The sequence below is a fragment of the Podarcis pityusensis genome, assembly GCF_964106645.2.
Source record: "Podarcis pityusensis genome assembly, chromosome: 8".
Taxonomy (NCBI): domain Eukaryota; kingdom Metazoa; phylum Chordata; class Lepidosauria; order Squamata; family Lacertidae; genus Podarcis; species Podarcis pityusensis.
Window position 1 is genome coordinate 29,437,024 of NC_138033.1, and position 22,694 is coordinate 29,459,717.

The following is a 22,694-nucleotide window of genomic DNA, read 5'->3' on the forward strand; positions in this document are numbered from 1 at the left end:
TTACCTCTTTTGATCCTGCTTGGTGGCATCCTCCCTCTCCAATGGCTGGCAAGTGTTGGTGCTTCAGTGATAATTTACCTCCACTTGCTGTTTCTTTCATCATCTTCTGGATCAGCCACAGTATTACTGCCACCTAGTTAGGGATCGCGTACAGATCCCTGACTAACTAGCAGGGGCGTTGAGATTAGTGTGCTACTGTCTGGTCTACATCACATTGCCACAATGTGGACAGCTCCTCTCCTAACTTGCATCAGTTTTTGCTCTGCCCCCCCTTGCTAGGGCAGGTGAAGACCCAGCTTCCTGCCCCAAAGTGGGGTCTGCAGGTACTGCAGACCAGCACTTGCAAAGCTCTGTGCCTTTGCCTGCATGGTTTGGTTTCAGACCACCTGGGCAAACGAAAACCTGTCACCTGGCATCAGGTGACTGATAGGTGGCTGGCTGGTTCCACTTGTCTGAAATGGCCTGCAAGGGTTGGGGGAACCTAAGCATCCAGCTCACCAGCTGCAAATGCTTAGGCAGAAACGACTACATATATTGGGAAGTTGAGGGTCCAGCTTTGATAAGGCTTTTCCAAAGGCACCCCATCCCATCCACCCAAACATCGTACATGTGCCTGACTACACTGCCCATCCATTGAATGTGATCTAGAAAAGACAACTAGAGCTGCATGTGGGAACAGTAAAGTTTCTACTGCTGCAACTCCCTAGGTCGGTATGGCAAGCAGCTATAACAATGGGTTATAGGTCAACTAGGTTTTGTATAGAGTAGACCCATTGACATTAATGGATCCATCTTAGTCATGCTCATTAATTTCTACTCTGATTAAAACTAAGTTGACTACCACCCTATTTGCCCCAGGCATCCATTGGCTTTGAGTAGAGAAACCAAGGACATCTGCATCAGGGAAGCGTAGCTGGAGTTTTGGAGTGTTCACTGCCTGTATCTGTGGTTGCTTCTAATGGGGATTGTATGGGCAATCTATCCGGAAGATATATGTATTTCAAGGAGTTAGTGATCTAACTTGGTTACCCTTCCTGCCTCTGTTTGCTTCCCCCTCTCTATCTCTTCTTCAGCTCTTTGATGGCTGAGAGGAGCCTTTAATGCCCTAATCTGTGGAAGGAAGTGATAGTGCTGGGTACCTTCACCTTCTTTGATGTTAGACACGCTTCTTTGATGTTAGACACACAGTGGGGCACTGGGAGAGGTGGCTAATGAATAATCTGCATGTAGCCAGTTAAGCAAGCCATGTAGGCTAACAGGCTATCTATCTATAAATCAGATGGTGTCGGGCATAGTTTCTGAGAAGCTCATGCACGGACTGATCGATTGCAGAGCCGTGCAAACCTAAGGCTACCTGGGGAAGTCGCTTCACCACTTTTTGAGGGCTTCCAAGTGGCAGATCGAAGTTACTTGCTTGGTAATGTATATAATGCTTGCTGTTTAGAATAAAATCTTTAATCTTCTCACTCACGCTGAATCTCATTTTAAAAGAACCACCTTGCATTTGGAAAGACAGGGATTTGTCAGAGGCTCAGAAAATGGAGGCAGCCTGCCTCTGAATCACAACTGGTGAGGAATAATGACAGCAGTGGGCTGTTACCTTCCCATCCTGCTGATGGGCTTCATAAAGGTATCCATCCAGCAGGCCACATGCTGGAGCTCTTCTGATCCAGCATGACTCTTCTTCAGGTCCCCAGGACTTCAAAAGCTTGCTCCAGTTTTCAGAACATCATTAGTCCTCATGGCTGACATTCTGAATGCCATAGCTCAACAGACCACTGCAGGTAACCACAGTTTGAACCTAAGACTCCAGGATCTCTCCTATTCCTTTCTCATCTTCTTGCTTTACCCCATTCCTTCTGCTCTGCCTCTCCCCTCTCCATATTCTCCCCATCATCTGTAAGTAAGGAACTCAGCATGTGTCTATATAAACAAAGTAACATTTATTTGACCTTTCGCATTACACAGTTCGCTAGGCAAATAAAATATTTGTTCAGTGACTTAAAGGAACTGATATGCTTGGCTCTGAGCAAGAGAGGAGCTGAGTCTTGCGAAATACCAGTCTGGTTGGTTGGTCCTGCATAGGGGCCCCTAATGGGACTTTCCCTCAGGATGCTGGGCAAGGCCAGAATGGTCTGTCTGTGCGGCAGATGCTGTGGAACAAGTAACAACATGACCTCCTGATTTCCCTTGGAACGGGAAGTATTAAGGAAGAAGTGGCACTTAAAGCCTGTTTGGGCTCTTTCTGCCCTGGAAGAATTCCCACAAATTCTTGATTTGTCTGTAGCACTTTCATTGCAATTAATTTCCTCTGAGTTCCCTCCTGTTTACAGGTCAAGCTTATAGTCCAACCTTCTTCCTCTAAGTTGTCCTGGGTGATGCAAGTAAGACAGCGGTCCCATTTTCCCCTGAAAAACAGCCATTTGTGCCCAGAGAGGAGGGGAGTGCTTGTCCCGAGGTTATGCATCTTCATGGCTGAGTGGGAATTCAAGCCCAGATCTCCCTGCACTCTAAACCACTGCACTGGGGATTTTCACATTGCGAGATTGAGAACGGTAGCTACGTTCCTATTAAAAATGGCATGCTTATCACAACCAATCTTCCCTTGCAATGGAGCACTTGGTAGTGGAGCTCTGCAGAGCTAGCCACCAACTATCACCCACCACCCAGACTGCCCTGCAATGTGCAGAGAGCTGAAGTGGCATGCGCATGGCGATTTCCCCAGGATACAGACTGATGAGGAAAGGGTTCCTGACACAAAGCAAACTTGAAAAAGGCCTAGAACAGCTGGACTGCATCTCTGTCTCCCTGCCATATTTTAAGTCTGCTTACCCTCCTGCTCTATCTGAACACATTTACCTTGACCTGAATCCCTCTTCTCTTGCCTGCTTCACTGTCACCTAGTGTGGTGCTCTTGCAGCCTCTGCAATAGACCCAGTTTCACCCCCAGCTCTGATTCTCAAGCCTTATCTCCCTGCAAGGGAGATCTCCTTTGCAAATCTTGCAAAGGCTGCTGTGGTTGTCCCTTCCATGAGGTTTTCCGCCCCAGCTTCCACTCGCCCTTTTGTATTACATGTTTGCTGAACGCTATTGATTTATGGTTGTTACTTTTACCCCCTTCAGGGAGAAGTCCCAGCCTCCTTTTAAGTCAAGCCCTCTCCTTTGAAGAGCTGACTCTTGTCACTCAACGCTCTCTTTGTTTTCAGTTGCCGGTGAACTTGCTCAAAGCAGAAAAGAGAAATAACTTCCTGGACAAAAGAGCGATAAGCATGCCACTCTTTTGACCTCCCAGCCAAGATTAGCAAAAGATAAGAGCCTGGCACCTGGTTAATTTACTGCTGAAAGGCAGCAAATAGCTTTTTTTCTGATTTTCAGGTTTGTGGCCAGTTCTCCTTCCCTCCCATATACCTGGAATGGGAACTCATGTTTTCAGAGGACTGGGCTCCTGTACCTTCAATAGCTGGATGACCGAGGTACTATCAGCTGATGTGCCTGGCATGAGATACTACGCTTGCTGAAGTCCCTTTTATACATAGAAATTAAGAGTACAGGAACACTGTCCTCTTTTGCAGCTGCCTACCCTATTTGCAGGGCAACAGAGAATAAAAATCACTTGCTTTTCTTCCTGGTTGTGCTGGAACCTTTAACAGCAGCCAAACTTGCAGAAATGTTGCAGGTGAAGCTTTCTCCCCATCACTGGATGTGAGTGGTATGAAAACCTTCCCTTGCTTAAATCCCCTCCATCAAAGTCTAGTGAGGTGATCAGATACAAACGGCTCACAGCTCCTGCAGCTTTAATGGGAAGAAACACCTGTTGACATTTCCTCTTCTACATAGCAATTAAAGTTGCAGGATCCCTCTCGTCCTTCCCCATCTGCTGACCCTGGGGCCTAGAGCTGAGTGGAAAAGGGACTTCTGAAGTTCTCTGCCCTACTTGCCAGCAGAAGAATTGGAGGGGAAATTCCACTGAATAATCTTGGAGGGTGGAGAAATTCTCCAACCATTTCTCACCATCTGCAATGGAAGCAGCTCAATCCCCCCTTTTCTAACTTTTGTCGTCGTTTCTGCTGCTGCAAAATGTCTCTTTTTGATTGAATTTAGTCTACAGAGGATGGCAGGTTTCAGATCTGAGCTGCACTCAGAACTGTGAGTGAAATTATTACTTATTCTTCTTTTCCTCCATTAGCTCCCGTGTTAACCTGCTGAATTCTAGTTTCCTACCCCATTGTGAATATTGTGGGAGTAATTTTTTTTCTTAAAAGACTGCCCTCATTAAAGGTCACCCACAAGAAAGGTCTCACAGAGAAATTTGTTGAATTCATAAGAGAAGCTGTCAAGCTACACCAGAAATATCTGGATGCTGATGCGCTTGACTGCCATGGAGGCAATTGTTCAGCATTATAATGCTTTTCAGCTTTGTTTTGTCCTGGAACCGTAATAATCTTTGATTTCTGACAATTAAGTGCACTGGCTTAATTTCTTTGCTCTTGTCATGATCAACTGGCCAACAGATGTGGATGGTCAAAGCATGGCGCTAATAAACCAGGGTTGTCTAAAGACCATCCCAGGACAGACACACCAGAGCCCTGGGGCTCTCTCTTTGAGGGACAGCCACAACTCTGCCACAAGAAGCAGAGTGCGTGCTTTGCATGCGCAAGATCTCAGGGCGTCTCCAGCACAATGATCTCATTTAATAGGCCTGGGAAATATCGCTACCTGCAATCTTTGGAAACCTTCAGTCAGTCATACAGCATTTGGCTAAATGGACTAATAGTCTGACTCAGCAGGAGTCAGCTCCCTGTGGAAAGTCATTTTGTCAGGATAGCTCCTGTCCCACAAGTAAATTGCTAGATGGGGCAATCCACAGCAGCTTGTAGGACGGCACCCAAGCGATTTTGCATGCCCATCTTACCTCCTGCTGAGAAGGATGATTTCTCCCTGGTGTGGCTATTTTGCATGCACAGGCAAGGCTGCAGGTCCAAACATGGCAAATCCTGGTAAAAATCTACAGAAGGACCATAGCTCAGTGTCAGAGCATCAGATTTGCACGCAGAGGGTCCCAGGTTCGATACCTGGCATCTCTGGGTAGGTCTGGGAGAGCACCTTGCCTGAAACCATGGACAGCCACTTCCAGTCAGTCTAGGAAATACTGAGTTAGGTGGGGTGATGCTCTGACTGAGCCTGAGAACCCAAGGATGGTACGGCGAAGGATGTTGAATTCACCTGATGCTGAAGGACCCCCATGGGTCAGAATAACTCTTGCAGCAGAACACTGGAACAAATGTTCACCTGACTCTTCCTTATTATTAAAGAACTTTATATGCATTAGCTGAGTAATGTTGTTTGGCCCTGAAGTCCCACCTGCCAGGTATTTTGTAGACATAAGCCTGAGGCTGAGAGAGAAAGGAAGATTCCTTGTGGTGGACAAGAGATTTTTGAAGTAGGCATTTTCCAGCTCACAGTCCAAGCCATCAGTTCTAATGTTGCCCCACTGAACTCAGCAATCTTCCCTTCTAAGTAAACATGCTGCAGGATAGCTTTTTACTGAGGGAAATGAGAACCCCTAATTGTTGGGTGCTTTTCTATAATGGCGGCCCCCTCTTTCTCCCTTGCAAAGTCCTTGCCCCTCCAGAGCGCCATGTCAAACCTGCGCAGCTTGTTGAATGAGGTCAGTTCTGCCTCACACCCCGTTCACGTCAACAGTTGCTTCAGCTAAACAACTCTCCAGTGTGCTACAACTCCCACTCTGTGAGATGTTGCCAAATAAGGGTGGCCATGTGCCCTACTTTCTAGAGGACACTCTCTGTTTAAAGGGTTGTCTGGTTTAAATTTAAAGACCTCTAAGACGGGAGAGCAGGAGGGGTCTTGAAATTGCCCATCAACAGTCAGTACCTGGACAGCAGGCTGAGCAGGAACATACAGGCTACCTGGTCATGGTCTTCCCCACTTCTATGGGATGTATTGCATATCTACTTGAAGTATAGCAATTATTTACAAATGTGCCTTTACAGGTATATATATACATTAACATGTGCAAATTTTATGTAAAGCACTTCATTCTTTTGTCCTCTTTTTTTGGTAGTGCATAAATGATCACCTTATAATTGCTGAGCAGTACAGAACTCTTACAAAACAGATAGGAAGCCCACCTGAGAAACAGCTCTAGTTCACCAACACCCTCAGAATCCCTTATATGGTTTCTTTTGCATATGGGGAAACCTCCTATCTCATTTAGAAATTTGCTTTCAACCTAATCTGGTTGAAGTTTCAGGCCTTAAGCAAACTGTCCACCCCACCAATGAGGCATATTACAACTCTTTTTGGCTTCCGATGAAAGTCCTCAGAGGTTTCCGTCAAAGTAGAACCCTCAAACCAATTTGGAATGCCATGTTAGGCAGGATTTCAGGGGCAAGTCAAACCGCTACCAGAATAAAGCCTTCTTTGCAGGGTGCCTCAGTCTGGTCCAGGAAGGAAGATGGCTTCCTCTCTGGAAAGCACCCGAGTCCTTGTATTATTCTCACAGAACTTCACTGGGCACAATCCTTCCTTTGGGGAAAGGTCTGGTAAGGAGTGTGTAACCAGTTTTCCCCAATCATGTGCCCTCCTCACCAATTAGGCCTGGGAAACATGGCCAATGACCAGGGGTGTTGAGAGCTGTAGTCTCTCAGCATCTGGGAGACACTGGGGTTGAGGAGGCTGGTGTAAACAGGACATCAAGAAAGCATTTGTTCTTGGCTAACCCCTACAGCAGGCTTTCCCAAAGCTGGTGCTTTTCAGATGTTCTTGAACAACAACTCCCACCATCCCTGATTATTGGCCATTTTGTTTGGGGCTGGGAATTGAACAACACCTGGAATGCAGCAGACTGGAAAAAGGTACTATACAGAGATATCTAAGGCTGTGCCCCTTTGGTCGTGTAAACACACCTATAGATGGTGCAAATGCCTCTCCCCAACTTGAATTTTTTTCTTGGCTTTCCTTGAAATTGCTAAGTTATTCTGCCTGAAGTGAAACCTCCAAATTAACTTTGGATTTCCTTTAGGTGAAATTTTGGTGAAAAGGTTGAGCTGAAACCAACCTTTCCTTCTCATTTGTTTTTGGACAGCATTAACTAAACAGTCCCCCCCCCCCATTGATTCTGCAACACTCTATAAACATTTTAATGAGTCAGAGGAAAGAATCAGAGCTATAAGTCATTAGTTGCTAGGAGTTTTCTGAAGACCATAACAGATGTTTCACATATGTGGCTCTCTTAGCCAACTGCCCATATTATCATCTCTTCTGAGAAAGAGCAGATGTTAGGATCTAAAGGGCTGCAACTTCTTCCAGGGATTGTACAAATCAACATCTTGTGTTGTGCGTGCTTTGACCATGCGTCTTCAGTTTAGTAAAAACATGTAAACAGGCCAGGAGGCTTTGCCTTTAGGCCTCAACAAAACATGACGGTGCTTCCCCTTTGTGGAAAACTTTGGTGGCCACACAATGTAGAAGGAAGACTTCTGTTTCAAATCACCCTTCCTTGCCCCATGTTCCTCAAAAGCCACTTGTGTGTCGCAATGAAATAATCCAAATGGCAGCCGGCCATTTTGGATCTGTCCTTTCACGCCGCCTCAGATCAAAGTCAGGTTAGGTGCGGAGGCTCTGAGGGCCTCCACCTGTGTGTGCTTCCCTTTCCCATAATGCGGTTGGTCCAGTCTTGCATGGCACTGGCAGGTGGATGCCTTGCTGTAGGTGAGCGACCTCTTCTTCTTCTGGCACTTCTGTATTGAGCGGAACACCCGCTTGCAGATGAGGTAGACAATCTCGCAGACAATGAGGACGATGCAGAAGGCAGACGCCCCAACCATGAAGTAGGTGAAAATCTTCTTCTCCGTTGGCCGAGCGATGTAGCAGTCCACTACATTGGGGCAAGGCTTCAGATCGCACTTGACCAGCTTAGGCATGTCAAAGCTCTCCCATATCCTATGCAGGAGGTAGAGGAAGACGATCTCGATAGCCAACTTGAAGAAGAGGGTGAGAACATAAGTCCACCAGAGGCCACCATGTTTCTTGCCAGTGTCGCTGTAGAGTTTGGGGCAGTTCTCTCCATTCTTTAACCGGTTTTTCCTCTCCCTGTCCTCGCGGTAGGCCACGTGCATTATAACCAGCAGCGAAGGGCAGGTGACAAAGATAAGCTGCAGGGCCCACAGCCGGGTGTGGGAGATGGGGAAGTAGTGGTCAAAGCAGACGTTGGTGCATCCAGGCTGACGGTGGTTGCAATCAAACTCCTTCTGCTCATCCCCCCACACTCGCTCAGCAGCCACCACATAAACCAGGACTCGGAAGACAAAGACAACAGAGAGCCAGATGCGCCCAAAAGCGGTGGAGTATTTGTTCACCCCACTCAGCAGGCCCTGTAGGGTCTTCCAGTCCATGGTGACGGAAGTCTGTGGAGGTCCTGCTCACTTGAGCCTGGAAGGGAGGAAAGAGAGAAAAAAGAAACGGTGTGTAAAAAATATATATATTTCAACACTTCAAGATGGTGCCCCATACATTTGTAACCAGCAGCAGGCTGGCTGGTTATTCAAGCACTCAGGGGACCTGTCAGAGCTGGCTCTCTGAGGTGAGGGATAAGATGGCTCCTCCTTCCATTGAACCAGTGCTGGGGAACCTGAGGGCCAGGAGCCCCTTCTATCTGTGCCTCACCCAGGCCATGCCCCTCACCAGCCCTGCTTCTCAACCTCCTTGATTGTTTTTTCCTGGCTGGAATGTGTCCATGATCACACCTTTTGCTCTCCTGGATGGAGGATGGTGAGGTGTGTGTGTAGAAGCTAGACTACTGTACAAAGCAAACATTGACATTTGTTGCTTCACCTACTTTTACTTTTGCCACTGGCCCTGCCAAACGTGCCCCCCCCCGAAAGGAAATTGGCCCTTGGGCTTAAAAAGGTTACTCATCCCTGCATTATTTGCATGGAAACAGATCCAACTTTCACTTTGGTCTTTTTTCAACACTGGTAATGGGAAGACGACAGGCTGACCATGCGGCCCACACAGATCTGTCCTCCACTTCCTCACTGCTACTCCCTGCCTCTCAGTATCTGCTGCCTGAGGCATCTGTGCCACACAGCCTAAGGGTGGGGCCAGCTGTGGGACCTGCAGGCTGTCTGGCTAGGGAAGGGCATTCATTACAAGGGGACTAACTGAGGAAGTCTCCTTCCATCAGTGGGCCAGAGAGAAGGCTGGCCATACTCCTAGTCCCTTATAGATGTCTTTGGGCTGGATTTACTTTCTGGTCTAAACAATGAAGACACTTTCTTGCTGGTGAGATGCTGCTTTTTGCTCCATCTGTCTTTACCTTGCCATATCTTCAATTGCATAGGGAGTAGACCTATTAGACTTTCCGTCTGCCCAGCCATTCAATTTTATACCACCTACTGACAAAGCCCAAAGTAACTGATTTCAAAGTAAAATATTTCAACTATAAAACACACTGCAGAACTGCCTAACACTCCAGATTAGACTACTGCGATACGTACCGGGGGATTGAGGAGGTCACCTGAATGGTTATGCTCAGACAGTGTCTGGGGCTGGTTTTAATTGGATGGAACAGTATTCCCCACAATTACACTTCTAGGGTTACACTGCATCATGGATTCTGTAGTCCTCCAAGCCTTCACTAACGCTTGTGAACACGTGTTTTGGGCTGAACTGAACTGTTGTGGGTTTTATAGTCTCAGATCTTTACAAAATATAATATTTACTTTATTTCACCTAAAGTTCTGGAACACTTTTCTGTTATGGAGGAATGCTAGATTTTGACCCAAATTCTGTTATGGGTCATATTTGTCAGCAATTCTCATGGAAACATGAAGAGGTGAATAGCATAATCTGGATTTATCTAGGCCTCTTTATTAAGCACACAGATTTACTCTTTCTGAAAGTGTTGATGTCACAAGATTTATTAACCTGGGCTGGCAGACAAGCAACAACAATTCTTAGTTGATTAATTCTAGCTTACTCACAGTCTCAGTAGCTTCTTGGCACTTCCTTAGAATAATTAACTTACAGGCCAAGGACGTAATCAGAAAATAGGTAAGTAGGAGCAAGGGTTTTGGCTTGACACACCCTGTTTTGAATTTAGCACCTGGTGCTCAGTCTGGGATTCACAAGCCACCGAGATGCAGCCCCCATGAAGTACCATGGACATGAATTAGAATCTCACAGCCAAATAATGACCTCTTAAATTCAGACCTAGTACTTCTCAGGTGCTTGGGAAGGCCCATAGCTCAGTGACAGAGCATGTGCTTTGTAAGCACAAGGTCTTGGGTTCCATCAGGGACATCTCCAGGTGGGAACATTCAGGTAGAGAATGTCCCCTGCCTGGAGAGCCCCTGCCAGTCAAGTGTTGGTGATATTGCCAATGGTCTGACTCAGTGTAAAGGTAAAGGGACTCCTGACCATTAGATCCAGTCATGGCTGACTCTGGGGTTGCGGCGCTCATCTCGCTTTATTGGCCGAGGGAGCTGGCGTACAGCTTCCGGGTCATGTGGCCAGTATGACTAAGCCGCTTCTGGCGAACCAGAGCAGCGCACGGAAACGGCATTTACCTTCCCGCTGGAGCGGTACCTATTTATCTATTTGCACTTTGACGTGCTTTCGAACTGCTGGGTTGGCAGGAGCAGGGACCGAGCAACGGGAGCTCACCCTGTCGCGGGGACTCAAACCGCTGATCTTCTGATCGGCAAGTCCTAGGCTCTGTGGTTTAACCCACAGCGCCACCCGCGTCCCTACCTGACTCAGTGTAAGGCGGAGTAATTGCTTGAGGAAGGGTGGTAGCTCAGAGGCAGAGCCCATGCAAAAGATCCTAGGTTCAATCCCTGGTATCTGCAAGTAGCACTGGGAGAGTTTTCTCTCTGAAACCCTGGAGAGCTGCTGCCAGTCAGCGTGGATGCTACTGAGTGAGATAGCCTGATTTGGTGTGAGCCAGCTTGTTTGTTTTGCTCCCTCTGACTTGTCAGAATCTCATATACAGTGGCAGAATGCAAGCATTGGGGTTGCTGTTAAGGGCATCCGAAATGCATCCCTCATCCCATCTAGGTCAGGTTTTTCCAGGACAGCAGTAGCTCTTCCTTAAGCAACCTAATTAGATTTTAGTCAGCTGTCTAACCAGTCTTTCCCTTTCATCCCTAGTGGTGTGCACAATCCACCCACTTAGCTTTTTACCCTCTGGAAGGAACACACCAGAGTGGTGGAATAGCTTTCCTTTTAACTCTTAGTCCCCTAGCTTCTTTTTCCATTGAGATTACGTGGGGGGTTAAATGTAGGGATGGGAGAACCTGTCACTTTCGGCTGCTCTCAGTTTCTCACTTTTGCCATCTTAAGTTCAGTCCTCCATATTTCCAGGTCAGTTTGCATTTTTAAAAGGTGCTTATGAAAATCCATCAGAATTTCAGTGCAAATTTCTCCTAATGTACACACTTTTGCAAAGCAATTTATCCTAATAAGGTGCTGTTTCCATAAACTGTACAAGTATTTTAATGAACACTTTACCTTAATAGATGCATTTTTACACACATTACTTAGCTGGGGAATTTCAACGCAAATTCGGAGAAGTGGGAATTTCATTGAATGACTGTGCTTTGGAATACTTATTGTTTCAGAAAGTGAGTCAGGCAGGTTCCGGAGGTCCGTTCTTAACCTGAAACTGTTCTTAACCTGAAGCACCACTTTAGCTAATGGGGCCTCCCGCTGCTGCCACGCTACCGGAGCACAATTTCTGTTCTCACCCTGAAGCAAAGTTCTTAACTCGAAGTACTATTTCTGGGTTAGCGGAGTCTGTAACCTGAAGTGTTTGTAACCCGAGGTACCATTGTATATGTTTGCCTGTTACTCCGGGCTCCTTTGGGAGGAAGAGTAGGATATAAATTTATTCATTAAATTATAGTTAAATAAATGTGAACTGAATCAAAATTCTTCCCCCACCCCTAGTTAGATACTTGTCCTTTGGGTTGTGTACTTGCTTTTTTTTGCCAAGCGCATTTCTACTGTTCATTTTAAAACATTGTGTTATTGCATTGCAATTTTATATGTCTATTATTATATAACAGCAAAGCCAGCCATGGCAAACAACGTGCAGCCATTCGTTAAAGTAAACATGTGGGTAGGGAAAGCCCTGCCAACATATGCTTTTAATAAGGAGAAAAAAAGACATTTCATTTGGGGAATGGCAATTTTTCCTATGCACTGAGCTGCAAAATCAGATCCTGCTTTGCCATGTTTTTCATAACCGAGAGGCTCCCAGTTCCCCAATCTCAAGAAACTTACCACAGCCAAAGGCCTATCAAGAAGTCAAGGCAAGCTTAACCATATCAACGTATGCATTTAAATACATATTTTGAAACTAAAGTAGTCAATTTTATGCCTATATTGAGAATAGGGAAATTTGGGTGTTTCCCCTGCAAATAAGGTGTCTGTTTGCTCTGCTTTTACAGTGGGCAGTCCTCTATTTGAAGCAGTTCTCTATTTGTATGGTATTTGTACAAGATCAGATTAAATATAAAAGGATTTTAACAGTCCTTACCTGGGCAACAGGCCCATGGAACTGCATTTCTCTTTATATTATGTTCATGATTTCTAAATGTGATAAATTAGCATATGCCAGAATTTTCAAAGGAGGGACTTTTGTCTGGGCAGCAGCAAGGGAAGAAGTGGGTAACCCCCTATCTGCTGCAATCCCAACAATTATGTAACATTCCCCCCATGAGCTGTCATTTGCATCTGAAATATCACACAGGTTAAATGCACAGGTAAATGGAAGGTTATGTCTTGGTGGACAAGGAGACAAGGAGAAGGAGAAGGGTGCCTGCCTACAACACATGCCCTCTCAATAAATATGTGACCCTGAGTTTCTTAGTTCTTGCAGGCATTTCCTGTGCAAAGGTGAGAGGTGCCAACTGGATGTGGCAACTGTCTGGCATCAGGAGGAATGGACTGTCTTCTGTAATGTAGAACACATGGGCTGGGCTGCCGATCCAGCGAGACTAGAGAACGAGATCAGAGCAGTTATTCCTGAAGGACAGGATCAGAATGGTAGAGAACATGACAGGAAGAATTTTGTTTGTGTTATTTGAAGGGTCTTCTTTGGCGTTATGGACACCACATTTAGTTGACTGAAAACCTTTTTGAAGACTAAGGCAGCAAGAATCCTGCTCTTTTAGTAAAATATGTAAAAGCTGCTTCATTAGATTAGTGCACAATTTCTGTATGTAATAACACCCTGTGAGATCTGGAAAGTGGGTCTTTTATGGGCACTTGAAATAAAATGTGGATGTCTAACTTAGATGTAATTCTGTTTGCTTCTGTTAATATTGCAAGTGCATGTTAAAAGCAGATAACATGCACAAAGACTGTGCAAAGGTATTGGTTAAAAAATAATTGTGGCTACTGCATCAAGCTTAAGTGTGGCATTTAATTTGGTGTTTCAGGCTTTTTGGGGTGCTATGACTTGCAAAGGTGTGTTTAAGGAAGCCGCTTGTACATCTGATTAAGTAATGGTATTTACACAACTGCTGGAGTTTGATTTGCTAACTTGTAAAATCAAGTTGGCTTGCTTATGACACATCACCGCAGGCACAATTATCTTAAATGGGACACCCATAAGTTGTAAATTGCCGTTTTGCTAGACTTCTACCTGGGATACCAAGAAAATAATGTAAGCAATGGGCTTCTCCCAAGGTATGTCAGATAGAGGGCAAGAGCGAGATTCCTGAATTGCAGGGGGTTGGATGAGACTAAAGTGTTCTCTGGATGTTAACTAATTTCCATTATGTGATTCCAGAATGGCTGTCTGCTCCTGTGCCTTTAACAGCAGCTGGACACAGAAACTGAATGGTCAAAGCTTTCACTATTGGAATACCACTAGGAAAAGCATCGTCTTCTATATTTGTTTGTGTCAGGTGGTCAGATGCAAAAGTGGAAAGGGCCACTGGACCTTTAATAGTTCTGTGGAGGAGGGCATTTTTAATTTGCAGGAGAAGAAACACCTTCTGAATGTCTTTAAAAAGGTAAAGGTACCCCTGCCCGTATGGGCCAGTCTTGACAGACTCTAGGGTTGTGCGCTCATCTCACTCTATAGGCCGGGAGCCAGCGCTGTTCGCAGACACTTCCGGGTCACGTGGCCAGCGTGACAAGCTGCATCTGGCGAGCCAGCGCAGCACACGGAATGCCGTTTACCTTCCCGCTGGTAAGCGGTCCCTATTTATCTCCTTGCACCCGGGGGTGCTTTCGAACTGCTAGGTTGGCAGGCGCTGGGACCGAACGACGGGAGCGCAACCCGCCGCGGGGATTCGAACCGCCGACCATGCGATCAGCAAGTCCTAGGCGCTGAGGTTTTACCCACAGCGCAACCCGCGTCCCTTCTCTGAATAGGTCTTTACACACCTATTAAAGACACAGCAGCCCCACTCCTCTGTTGCATCTGGCCACCCTAGAGTCAGGACATATTTACATCCTTGGTGTATATATTCCAGTAAAAGCAAACAGTTGGTTGTTTTAAAGGTTACCTCCATTGCCTGAGTGTTTTGATTTTGGAAGTCATCCAATATATAATCTCAAGAGTTTATTAACAGCTAAGGTATTGTCAAATATTATATAACCATTACTCATTGGGTCTGAAATGTTTGCATGCAAAATAATGTAACCAACTTCCACCCAAACAAACAGATATAAACAAGGTCACTGAAGTCTTCTTCTTTTGCTTGCTGACTCATTTAATGGGCTTAAGCCTTGCTTAGATTGAATTCCAGAGAAGCAGTGACATTTGTCCAGTATGGTTGCCAAATGACCAGAAAAACAAAGGTTCTAAGCCTTAAACAGCACCTTGATCTGGACAAATCAACAGAGAATATTTTTACAGCAGCCTTCCCCAATGCCATGCCTGCAACATTTATTTATTCATCTTACTACAACTCGCATGAGCCCCAGCAAACACGGCCAATAGTCAGGAACTTAGTAGCCCCAAACACTGGGTTTGTTGCTTTTTGAAACACAGTCATCTGCCAGCATAGTCTGCTGATCCAGCTGCTGATGCCGGCAGAGGAGCAGGGGCTAGTGCAAAAAGTTGGCACCCCTACCATCCATTGATACTGCAGACTCTCACTTTTATTTGGTTTCTACCATTCCTCTGCCTAGCTTAATACTTGTGTCTTAAAACAGTAATATTTGGAATGCCTCATAGTTGAGGACAGCCAACGTTTAAAAGTACCTTTCCCCTTCGCTTTTAACAGCACACGCAGACATGGGATGAGGTCAAGCTTTTCCTGGCCTGCGAATAGATGATGTTGGGAAACTTCAACCACTCAGTTTCTGTTATCTCAGGTTTTTGTTAACAACACAGGAGCAGGGCTAGTAAAGCAACGCCGACCCTGCTTATAGCTTAATCTTAAGTGCACTGCTGCAACTAAGCAAACAGACAGGCTTAGTAACTCCCAGCACCCCCTAGGGTGGGACATGGGTGCTGCCTCCACCTTTAATAGTAATGTAGCTGAAGGCATTTCAGCAGGTGCAACTTGCATGCAGAGCTACACCTGCTGGAATTCCCTCATCTAGAGCGCTCTCCTCTTTTGCATCAGGCTGCTCCATCATTACCTTGCACCTCAAATCTCGACTGGGGGAGGGGGAGGGCTCAAAAAGAGCTGCTTCTTTAACAGGATGCACGTGACATGTTTTCTGGTCTCACAAAAACCTGCCCAGAGCAAACAGGCTTGTTCATCATTACTGTGCTTTTGGCTGCTGCATTCCAGGCAGTACTTAAATGGGAGTTAGCTGGTGAGCGAGTGCACTGCAGGTGAGCTGATAATCTAACCTTCAGGCCTGAAAGGGGGGGGGGGGCATTAACCTCTTAACTGCTGGAGCACCGGGGACCCATCTGCAAACCATGTCTATTTGGCTAACCACATCCCACTGTTTGGGCAAGGGCAGCTATGCCTGGCCGCCATAGGTGATCAGGAATTTCATGCAGGCGAGTGAGCTGATTGATGCCAGGGACAGAGTGCTCTGTCCCTCCTTCACCAGGCAGCTGTGCTCCCATGCTAGCTGCAAAGGAGGGAAAGAGGGCAGGCTATTTGCCTCTTAGCAGGCTAGTAACTTAGGGCTGCCATATTTCAAAAAGTAAAAACCAGGATACCCCGAAAGTTGTTGAGCTTTCCAAAAAGCAATTTTTTCGATTGACTTGTCTAAGATCCAGAACAAAGCGTCACCTTTTGGAAATTTCCCCCGGATGTCAATTCTGCCTTTGAAATCCTGGTAATGTCTGGGAAAATCTGGACGTATGGCAGCCCTAAATTTCATAGGCTTAGAAGCAGGGGAAACTTCCTTGTACTGAGTCAGCTGTTGGTCCATCTAGCTCATTGCTGTCTGCACTGACTGGCAGTGTCTCCCCATGGTTTAGTTTGAGGACATTCCCAAACCCAACCTTTTGCATGAAAGCAGATGCACTAGCACTCAGCAACAAGTCTGGCCTAGTGGATACAGAAATGGAATTTGATCTGGGAGACCTGATTGCAGACCCACTCCAGAGGCTTGTTCTAAAGACCCAGGGAAGCTACCGTATTTTTTGCTCTATAAGACTCACTTTTTCCCTCCTAAAAGTAAGGGGGAATATGTGTGCGTCTTATGGAGTGAATGCAGGCTGCGCAGCTATCACAGAAGCCAGAACAGCAAGAGGGGGTTGCTGCTTTCACTGCGCAGCGATCCCTCTTGCTCTTCTGGCTTCTGAGATTCAGAATATTTTTTTTCTTGTTTTCCTCCTCCAAACCAAGGTGCGTCTTGCGGTCTGGTGCGTCTTATAGAGCGAAAAATACGGTATGCCCCTCTCAGCCCCCTCTTTCCCATGTGACAGGAACTGAAACTATGGCAGTCTACCCAGCTAGCAGGTCTGCTATATTTTTGCAAGAGCAATTTGCAATTAGAATGTTTTATAAATAGATAAAGGTAACCAACGGGATTCAGTTCAACCCCATTGTCCCCAAAGCCAAGACAAATCACCCTCACTCTTCCTCAAATGATTAATCACAATGCTTTGCACTGATTTATCATTTTCTGAGTATTCTTCAATATATCTTTGATTATATTAACACCAATAGCTTTATAAATCATCCACATACCTAGGTGCTGCACAAACATGAAACACATGCCCAGTTTACAACTGAGTAATGCAGGCTTACAATAATTATGCCAGTGACTCTTTCAACTGCTCTTTAAAGAAGGGAGGTGGGGGCCCCTGTGGCCCTTCAGATGGTGTGGAACACTCCAGATCACTTAATGTTTTATTATTGACCATATTGAGTGGGGATGATGGGAGTTGGAGTCCAGTAACATCTGGAGGTCTATGGGCCTAGCCCCACTGTTTGATTCAAGGATAGACCTAATTTAGCACAGATGGGCAACTGAAGCTGAGGAAGAAAGGAGCTGGCTTGAAAGACACCTGATAAATGCATGGCTGAGGTGAGACTTGAACCCAGACCTTCTCAGTCCACGGCTCACTTCAGGGGGAGCCAACATGGTGCCCTCCAGATGTTGCTGGACTACAACTCACATCATCCCCAGCCGCCAGATGATGGGATTTGGGCTCTAAGAACATGAGGAGGGCACCACGTTGGTTACCCTTAGCTTGCTTTGTTGTTCTTGTGCAGTATTAAAGGCTTTTCAAACACATACTCACACGCAACGTGTGGGAAAAAATAAATGCAGTATACAAATTTAGGGTTGCAGCCAATCCTAGTTTTGCTCAGAGTAAACCTATTGAACTTAATGTCCATGACTGACTAAGGAACATTAATGTCAATAGGTCTACTCTAAGTAGGACTTGGTTGGATACCACTTATAATAATCACTTTTTCTGTATTTCTTGGGCTTGACACAATATATAGTAAATTAATTGCTCTTGTTTTCAAAATTGATAACTCAAGTCATGAGCCTACTTCCATACTTTGTAGTGGTGAGAGCCATCTGGACATGGTCCAATGTGCTACTTGCTTGCAGCTAAGAGCTTGGCTCCTAAGCCAGACTGGGGTGGGCCTACAGCCAGGCAGAAGCTGAATTTAAATATGAAATCTCTTCAGGTGACTGTGAGCAAGCCAGGCCAGCCATTGGCAACAGAACAGGGGCAAATTAATGATTGGATCACGAGACAAACATCCTTTGCACCATCCCCTTTCACCTAATGATGCTGATTGCTTGGCTGTAGGAAGTTTTCATGCATCACCTAATTAACTTATGGAACTCATTGTCACAGGATGTGATCACAGTCATTAGTTTTAACTAGTGCCAAAACATGTCCTCTAGTTTCTTCAAACTTTTCCTCCCCTGTGGAAAAAGGTTTCAACTTTTTTGCCTCTTTCTGGGGGCCTTTTAGAATTCCTTCCTAAAAAATACTTTAAAACACACTGTCAACAGCCTCCCCAGTTTTTCATGCTTATTACAGGACTAGGGAATCTTCTTTAATCCAAAGGCCACATTACCTAGTGGGCAACCTTCTAGGTGCTGCATGCCAGAGGTGCATGGGGCCAAAGGTAAGTGTGCAAGGCAGTTATGCAGCTTTTACCTTTGTTCCAGCCATGCAAAAAACAAAACAAAACTAGAACACACCGTGTCTCTATTTTCCATGGACGTCCCTGATTTAGAGAAGCTATCCTGGTTTCTGATTTGATCCTGGAATGTCCCACTTTTCCTTAGGATGCCCCTATATTTTTTCCTGAAAAATATTGGAGGGTATGCCAGAGGTTTCTGCACGATACCCCCCCCCCCTTCAAACAGGCAAGAGACATTATCACTTCTCACGGACAAATTCCAGCCAGGCAAAAATACTCTCGACTAGGGCAAGAGCAGAGCTGGTAAGTATTATGCCCTGGACACACGGGCCTTATTTGATAGTTTTAGAATGCCCTTTCTTTTCTCAGTATTTGCTGAAGAATGACTAAAAGCACACGGACACACACACACACACGCAAGCAAGTGAAGTATATGGAACAATGCTTGTTCTAATGGGTTGCAAAAAGAAGAAGCAGAGGAGGAGGAAGAAGAAGAAGAGGAGGAAGAAGTTTTATAAAGAATAGGTCTATTAAAAGCTGCAAGCAGTGATCCATAGATGAAACCTCCATGGTCAGAAGACTACCTTTGGATACCAGATCTTGCCTGCTGGTGCAATTCCTGGAGATATCTAGCAAGCCCCTCTTGAGAACAGGATATTGGACTAGGAGATCTTTGAGGGACCTTTGGTCTAATCCCAATTTTTATTCTCAAAGGATTATGGCTCATAGCCCTTGCATGTGTGAAATAATAAAGAAGAGGTGAGTGATGGTAGAAATGTATAAAATTATGCGTGACATGGGGAAGGGGGATAGACAACAGTTTTTCTTCCTCTTTCACAACACTGGAACTCATGGACATTCAGTGAAGTTCAGTGTTGGAAGATTCAGGACAGATGACAGAAAACGCTTCTTCACGCAGCACATAGTTAGACTATGGAACTCGCTCCCACTGGAGGCAGTGATATGCCAGCAACGTGAATGGCTTTAAAAGAGGACCGGGCAAATTCATGGAGGAGGAGAGGGCTATTGATGGCTACTAGCCAGGATGGCTATGCTCTGCCTTCATGGTCAGAGGCAGGAATGCTTCTGAAAACCAGTTGCTGGAAACCATAGGAAGGAAGAGTGCGCTTGTGCTTGGGCCCTGCTTTTGGGTTTCCCAAAGGCATCTGGTTGGTCACTGTGAGAGAGGGATGCTGAGCTGGATGGGCTATTGGCCTGCTGCAACGGGTTCTTCTTATGTTCTTAAGAGAATGCCTTTGAGCATGCACAGAGTGCCTTTCTCAACTTGCTAATGTTGAACAAGTTTGGGATTAAGGCTTAAAGTCAGGGGCTGTAACTGATACCAACTGCGAAAGTAAATTGTGGCTGGTTCCCCTGTGTGCATTCATCACTTGATGGCTGCCACATCACAGGATGAGTTGCATGTGTGAACGGGCTCACTAGTCAAGTCTTGTGAACAAACACAAAGGGAGGGGACACAGCTTAGTAGTACATGGTGTGCTTTGTGTGCTGAAGGCCCAATTGCCAACATCTTTAGGTAGGGCTGGGAAAGACTTCTGCCTGAAGCCTTGAACACCTGAGCTATATGGAAAGGGCTGTGGCTCAATGGTAGAGCATGTGCTATGCATGCCAAAGGTCCCAGGTTCAATCCCTGGCATCTCCAGGTAGGAGTGAGAGAGACCCTGAAGAGCTGCTGCCAGTCAGTGTAAGCAATATTGAGCTAGATGGGCAAATGAGCTGACTCTATATAAGGCAGCTTTCTATGTTACTGAGTTCCAGCACTGCCTATAAGAGGTAGGACTGGGAAAGACTCCCTGTCTAAAACCCTGGAGAGTGGCTGCCAGCCAGTGTAGAGAGCATTGAGCTAAATGGATCAGTTATCTGGCTTGGTATAAGGCAGCTCCCTGTGTTCCAGTGCTGTCTATAGCAAAACCCACTTGCCCCCCCCATTCCTTTTCTAGGGCCAACACTTTGAAAAGTCACCATTCAAACACCTGTCCTTAGTGCCGCCTCAGCCATGACACTTCTCTCTGCTGCAGGCCTGACCCAGCCCTCTGTCATTCTACCTTTCCTAAACATCTGGTGATAATAGACTTCCTCATAATCTCACCCATTCTTCCCCTCAGTAATGTCGGAATCCCCCAGGGTTAACAGATGTCTTTTGTTTCAAACCCTCCATCTCTTAGAACTTTATTAAGGCCCTTTTATTTCAAAGGCCTAGCCTTCTGGGGAATGCCAAAGGGCCATTTGATGGCTCCACCAGTGCCTTTTATTTTCAACCCATCCCCTATATCGGGGTCTCTAATCTTTTGGGGGGGCCTGAAGGCACATTTGGAAAGCTATCATGAGCACCAGAAAATGCCCATTTCCCAGAGGAAAACCCTCTGAGATACCCAAACAACCCACACAACCCTCGACAAATAAGATACAGGCAAAATAGCCAGTCAGCCCTCACAAAAGGCAATCCCCAGAAGCCAAATCCCTCATTCTAAAGTTATTTTTACTAACAACAGCAGTAATAATAACACCGGGGAGAGCCAGGAGGCGGGCACTAAGGCAGATGCCCAAGGGCACACAGTGCCCACAGATGCTAGTTTGGAGACCCCGACCTAAGTGGTTCTCACCACCAGCCTCCTTTGTAAGCAAAGACGGGTCTGAGACTCTACCTGTGAAATACTCCTTAGGGCGCAAATCCTAGAGACACTAATATCAATGTGTAAATATGAAGTAAGCATCTCCTTAGGGGCCAATGTCATCTGGCGGTGGGTGGGTTGACTGCAGACTGGTGCTGGGAGAAAAGGATTAAGCCCTGCCTACAGGCCCCACGCTGAATCGGGGCCCCACATGGTTACGCTTCCCCTGAAAATGCAGCTAGCATGAAGCACACACTAGCAGTAACTTTAAAAAAGGACAGATCCTTTACATGGGGCTGAATTCTGTTGACTGCAGTGAGACTTGCTTCCAAAAACTGTGCATACAATTGCATTTACTTCTTGGTTCGTGAAGTCTTTTCTTTCTTTCGCACTCTCTCGTAAGAGAAGGATTGAACACATGCCCAGCTTTTTCCTACTGAAGCCAAAGGTGCTTTCAAATGATCATGCCCCCATTAAAGAACTGTCAGCCTTCCACCCCCCACAAAGATGCTTTCTTTTTTTAAGTCCTAAAGACCTCCCTGCCCCCCCCGCTTTAGAATTCAAGTTCTCAGCCCCAACAGTCTCTAAGGTGTGTTGAGCCACTTACACAAAAGCATAAGAGGGTGTAGTAGGCACTTTCTTTATAACAGACATTTTAAAAAATCAGAATTGCCAACCAGGTTTGATTTGTTCTTGGGCAAACCGTCTGGAAGATTTCTTCTAGGCAGATCTAACGACCACGATGTTATTGGAGCCAGAGCAACGAAAACGCCTCGTTCAGATGCTATTCACTCAGAATAATCTGTGCCACTTCCTCGATCCCACCGGTATAAAGTTAAATTCTACTTACCAACTCCGAATCTTCCTTGATCTTCCTTGCTGACTTCGCCCAGAGAAAAGCTGGGAAGTCTCCCTGGAGGCAGGACCCCGTAACTTTAGGGTTTATGCCATAAAACTTTCTCCCCGTCCTGCACATAGGGAAGCGCCAAAAAAGCCGGGCTCATTGCACTGTAAGGAGCTGCCTTATTTTTGTGTGAGCAATAAGGGTGTGGTGCCTCTTGGGTTGTGCAAGAAGAAAGGAATCCTTTCTGAGTTGTGAAGGGGGTGGCAGAGAGAGAGGCTTCGGCTCAGCCGGTTTTCTGCAGCTGATCAGGCTGCAAAAGTGCATACGGGACCCAGAGGCGGTGTGGGACAGCCTAGCACACACAATACCCCTTTCCTTTCCCCCCTTTTCTTTGGGATGCCACACTCTCTAAAGCTAACAAGCCTGTTAGGGCAAGTTGCAGACTAGGTGCGAGGGCAGCTGCTCTTTGAAGATCATGATGGAATGTGGGAGGGAACAGATTAGCATAGCTGCCAATTCTTTTCTTTTTTTGTCTTAGTATTGAGATTGCACCATCAGGGTATACACAATATTTTTCTAGGAACTCTAACCAACAAGGACCCAAAGCACAGGAGGCAATAAAGGAGAGGAAACAACCACACAGCTACA

At 45.9% G+C, this 22,694-nt stretch overlaps 1 protein-coding gene across 1 annotated transcript; it reads right to left on the reverse strand.

The window, feature by feature from the left end:
* Positions 1-1,922: 1,922 nt before the first annotated feature.
* LOC308483940 (gap junction beta-3 protein-like) lies at positions 1,923-22,479 on the reverse strand. The gene is made up of 2 exons (XM_081018320.1): positions 22,053-22,479; positions 1,923-8,451 (listed from the first exon to the last, which is right to left on the reverse strand). The coding sequence occupies exon 2, from the start codon at positions 8,412-8,414 to the stop codon at positions 7,611-7,613; it is 804 nt and encodes a 267-aa protein (XP_080874446.1). The 5' UTR covers positions 8,415-8,451; positions 22,053-22,479; the 3' UTR covers positions 1,923-7,610.
* Positions 22,480-22,694: the final 215 nt, after the last annotated feature.